Raw genomic sequence first — 5,000 nt, forward strand, 5'->3', positions numbered from 1 at the left:
TGTGTGTGAGGCGAGAAGTGGTGGAAGACACTTTGCAGCTTTGAATGAGTGTGTTGGATTGCCTGCAAGCAACCATGCATGAGTCGTGGTCTTTCACTCCTCCGCACACTCGCTAACGCGCCCTTGTTGTCCCATGACCATATCCACACACACACACACACACACACACACACACACACACAAACACACACACACACACACACACACACACACACACACACACACACATTGAAATAGTTCCGTGTGGCGACCTGTGCTATGACCAGGTGGCTGACGCCGTGATTGAGTTTGAGGAGGCCGTGGCGCAGGAGTCGCTGGAGCTGGATGCCATCGACCTGCCAGCGGCCGAGGCATACACGAGCTTCGACGACGCCTTTCAGGACCAGCGCAACCTCATCCAGGAGCAAGGCGATGTGCTGGGGACCTTCACCGACCGCCACACCAGCCTCCTCGACCAGCTGCAGAGCATGCAGGCGACGATGCAATTCTTCTCGGAGTCCCGCCTGGCGCAGGCGCAGGTGCTGCTCTCCGACGCCAACGAGCTGCAGGCGCAGATCAACGCACGCATCGATGCCATCGCCCCTACCCTCAATGCCATCATGTCGGATGTGTCGCGCGCCTCCAGCCGCGAGGTCCGCGCAGAGGATTTCCGCGACGCCGCAAACGCCATCGTCGCCGCTTCCACCTCGGACCTGGCAGACATCCAAACAATGCACCCGCAGGTGAACGAGACGCTGTCAACGGCGCTGTCCATTCACGCGGAAGCTCAGGCTGCGGACGACTGTGTGCAGGAGGGCGTGGCGTCCGCCACAGACCTCCACGATTCCCTGCGCTCCCAGGTATCCTCGCTTGCGTCCCACGTGTCGCTCGCCCAGCAGGACCGCCAAGAGGCCCAGGAGGAGGCCCTTCTCCTCCAATCCCGCCTCGACGACATGACCTCCGAGGTGTGTCTGTGTGTCTGCGTGTCTGTGTGTGTGTGTGTGTGTGTGTGTGTGTGTGTTTGTTTGCGTGTCTGTATTTGCCTCCATGTCTCTGTATGCGTGCGTCTGTGCTGGATCTTCATTCTTTCGTTTCCATTGTCTTGCTGTCTGTCTGTGCTGGGTGCTCTGACTGTCGTTTGCATCCCTGGCATGCGCCCGCATGTTTATTTGTTTGTTTCAACACTCACGCCACCACCGCCATCTTTTTTTTTTTTTTTTGAAGGTGTCGATGGCGACCAGCAACGCCAACCGCCTCGCTGGCGTGAGCACAGATACGACGAGCGAGAGCAGCCGTCTGTCTGCCGCCACGTCCGCCAACAACGCGCAGGAAGTGGTCCCCCTTGATGGCGACTTGTCCTCGGAGATGTCCACGCTCTCTGCGGCGCAAGACGAGTTGGGCGAGCTGTCTTCGCAAGTCAGTGCTGCGCTCTCCACCACCGCGTCTCACACGGCACAGATTCAAGCAAACACGCAGCTTGCCAGCACCGCAGTGGCGCAGGTACGATGACATGTGCATGCGTGCGTGTGTTTGTTTGTGTTTGTCTGTGTGTGTGTTTGTGTTTGTTTGTGTGTGTCTGTGTTTTGTGTATCTGTACCTGTGTCTGTGTGTGTATATGTGTGTGTCTGTGTCTGTGTGTCTGTGTGTCTATGTGTCTCTTTGTGCGGATGTGTGGATGTCTTTGTTTGTGGCGACGTTGTAATCGACAGCCTCACGCTTCATCCCCTTTACCATTTTTTACCGCCTTCTCAACACACCCACCCACAACCATGCACACGTGCACAGGTGACCACGCTGGTTGCTGAGGCGAGCCTGCTGCAGGCCATGTGCGACAACGCAACCGATGTCGTTTCGCAGACGGCGGCAAGCGTGTCCGCAGCCACAAGCATTGTCAACGCCAACACAGAACGCCTCAGCGTGGCTTCGACCACCGCTGCCACTGCCGCTTCAAGCCTCAGCGCCGTCTCATCAAAGGTGTGTGTGTGTGCGTGTGTGTGTGTGTGTCTGTGTGTGTGTGTCTGTGTGTGTGTGTGTGTTTGGGGCTCTCCATGGAACTGTTGAGATGCTACTTGTGATATCAACACCCAAGTTGCTATTGCGGTCCCGTTTCAAAGCGTACCGCGACGCACATTAATGCTCACAAACAATCTTTACACACATGTGCGGTTGTACAGGCCGTTGCGCGTGGTGCGGACCTTGCTGAGCTGCAGGCGGAGCGGATGAACGCGCAGTCGTCACTGTCGAGCGCAATTGCGTCGAGCGAGAGCATCCACGCCCGAATTACGGATGTGCAGGGTGTGGTCAGCGGCAACGAGATGCGCGTTGCGTCCGTGGAGATGAACGCAGCAGCGCGGTCCAGCGAGGTGGCGAGTGCAACCGCAGATGCCGCCGCCACTCTCACGCGCGCAGCGACAGACCAGGCGCAGTGGTGTGCACTCCGCGACGCAGTGCTTGGCGTGCGGTTGGATGTGGGCGAGCTGTCATCAGCTGTTGCGCAATACTCCCAACTGGCCTCTGCCGCCACCGAACAACTCAGGTTTGTGTGTATGTGTTTGTGTGTATGTGTGTGTGTGTCTGTGTTGTCTGTGTCTGTGTCTGTGTCTGTCTGTGTCTGTGTCTGTCTTGTGTCTGTGTGTGTCTGTGTGTTGTCTGTGTGTCTGTGTGTGTTATGTGCTTGCAGTCTTGGCACAACCCCCTTCCCCCGCCCTACCGCAGTCATTTCACTCACATCGACCAACAATGCTCTCTGCGCCATCCCCCTGCGTGCAGCACGCTTGCCTCTGCCCTGGAGGTTGCGGACGGCGTGGTGTCGGCCAATGCTGATGCGCTCTCCACCAACACGGCCGCCCTGTCCGACCGGGAAGCGTCCGTGGTGTCGCTTGAGGACCGTCTGAGTGCTGCTGCCTCCTCCATCCAGTGCCTGCCCAACGTCTGCTTCCTTGACTTCTGAGTTGGAACGAAGAAGCAACATACGTGCCTGTCATTTGTGTGTGTGTGTGTGTGTCCGTGTCCGTGTGTGTGTGTGTTTTGTGTGTTTTGTGTGTTTGTGTTGTGCATGCATACAAGGTTTCCAGCCTTGCGTGTTCGCACCTTCCTATGGCTTCTGCCACAAAGTAAATGCGAGACATGCATGCCTGCAGGCAAACACCCACAAATTCAATCGCTGGTGATAACATGGACAACCAGTCATGCGCCAAACGTCACTTGTAACACACACCCATGTGCCACGCTTGCTCGCACCACACAACGTATCCATGCCATTGACAATAGTTTTTGCAGCTTTGTTGTTTAAAATCGTGTCGAACAAGAAACGTCTCGTTTCGTTCAGCATCACGCACGCGTGACGCTTTTCCTTCACCAAACTCTTGTCATCGTACGCTGCTGCCCTGCGCCACACATGTAATCTCAGCACGACCAACACAAAGCTCACCAGCATAAAATACTGCGTACTGGCCTGGTGTCACGCCTCGAATCACCTGCCCACACTCCACCACCCCGCACAGCCGCCCACGCTGTGCTTGCTCGCGTGTGTCCCGTTCCCACTGCTCCTCGCCAACACATCCATGGCTGGCACCGTACTTCCCGGGCAACGCCCCATCGTTAGCATCCACGGCATCACGCGCATCGCTTGCATCACCGTCGGCGTCGCCACGCACGTGAAGTTTGGCAGCAACAAGCGGTGCTCTGTGCCGTACCCGCACCGTCATTGCACCCCACTGCCAGTGCTCCTGCTGCTCCTGCTGCTCACCGCTACAGCCAACAGCACCACCATGATCATCAGCTGCAAGTGCCTGGCCACTGGCCACCATCGCGGCAACACGTGGCGAGGACCAGGTGAGCTCCCCCACGCCAAACCGCGCGCTGTACAGGAGCGGGTGCTGATCGCCAGGTGCCACATACACCGTGTGCGTGGACATGTCCTTGCCGACGACAAAGTAGGGTTGCGGACACCCGGCGACGCGTGCGCCCTGCCCCATTGTCAGCAGCATCGCAGACTGGCCCTGGCCAACACACGCCCCCGTCTCCACGTCCACAAACTGGCCCGCAAGCGACGCGGCTGTGTACGACGAGAGAAAGTGTGCAAACTTGCGCTTGCCGACAAAGCACATGCCCATGCTCTCCTTCTGCTCCGCCAGCTCTGGGAAGCCGAGGTTGCGTGCATATGCCTTGACGTCTGCCTTGTGCATGTGTCCGATGGGAAACAGGACGTGGGCCAGGCGCTGGCTCGGGGTTCCCGCCAGGAAGTACGTCTGGTCCTTGTGTGCATCCACTGCTCGTCGCAGCAGCGTCACGCCACGTTGGCGCTGCTGCTGTTGTTGTTGCTGTTGTTGTTGCGGCTGCTGCTGCTGTTGTTTTTCTTGGTGCAGATCCTGTGTGTGGAGGCTGTCACTGTTGATGGTGGTGGTGCGGGCATAGTGGCCGGTGGCCACCCAGTCAAAGCCAAGGTTTCTCACGTAGTCGTAGAAGGCATCAAACTTGATGTGCGCATTGCACAGGACATCAGGATTGGGCGTGATGCCGGCCTCATAGGCATGCACAGTCGGCCTGGCAACGTGTTGTTGATGGAAATGTCACAGTGGATACATGCACTGGTGACCTGGAAGGAGGGCGTGCAAGGGAGTGATCACTGCATCAACGGCACAGACACAGGGCCAATACAATGCACTCACACACAATAACTCGCACACACACTCACGTAAACACGTCGTTCCAGTAATCGGCAACGAAATCCACACGCTGGCAAGGGATACTCAGCCTGTTACATATTCTCTGCACGCTGGCATACTCTGCCTCGCTCGTGCAAACATTCCTTTCTTCCTTCTCATCCCAATTCCTCATGAAGAAGCCATGCACGTCCCAGCCTGTGCAGGTGTGTGCGTGTGTGCACATGTGCACATGTGAGTGTGTGCACATGTGTGTGTGTGTGTACATGTGTGGGTATCGCTGTGTGAGACCATTTGCATGACAACACAAGCATGCACAAGCACACATGCACACGCACACATGTACACACGCATAAG

General features: G+C 57.2%; 2 protein-coding genes across 2 annotated transcripts in view; one reads left to right on the plus strand and one right to left on the minus strand.

Moving 5' to 3' along the window:
- Positions 1 to 78: 78 nt before the first annotated feature.
- Positions 79 to 3,103, plus strand: PTSG_05427 (uncharacterized protein; the record flags this gene model as incomplete). The annotated part of the gene is made up of 6 exons (XM_004993945.1): positions 79 to 85; positions 238 to 944; positions 1,204 to 1,479; positions 1,765 to 1,953; positions 2,154 to 2,515; positions 2,749 to 3,103. The coding sequence occupies 6 exons, from the start codon at positions 79 to 81 to the stop codon at positions 2,927 to 2,929; spliced, it is 1,722 nt and encodes a 573-aa protein (XP_004994002.1). The 3' UTR covers positions 2,930 to 3,103.
- Positions 3,104 to 3,347: 244 nt separating this feature from the next.
- Positions 3,348 to 5,000, minus strand: part of PTSG_05428 (tRNA (5-methylaminomethyl-2-thiouridylate)-methyltransferase) — a gene marked incomplete at its 3' end in the record, with an annotated part of 1,993 nt that continues 340 nt past the window's right edge. Inside the window, exons 2-3 of the mRNA XM_004993946.1 lie at positions 4,676 to 4,841; positions 3,348 to 4,524 (exon numbers count right to left, since the gene is read on the minus strand). Coding sequence (XP_004994003.1) covers positions 3,348 to 4,524; positions 4,676 to 4,841 — 1,343 coding nt within the window. The remainder of the gene's footprint in view (positions 4,525 to 4,675; positions 4,842 to 5,000) is intronic.

Source organism: Salpingoeca rosetta, assembly GCF_000188695.1.
Source record: "Salpingoeca rosetta unplaced genomic scaffold supercont1.12, whole genome shotgun sequence".
Taxonomy (NCBI): domain Eukaryota; class Choanoflagellata; order Craspedida; family Salpingoecidae; genus Salpingoeca; species Salpingoeca rosetta.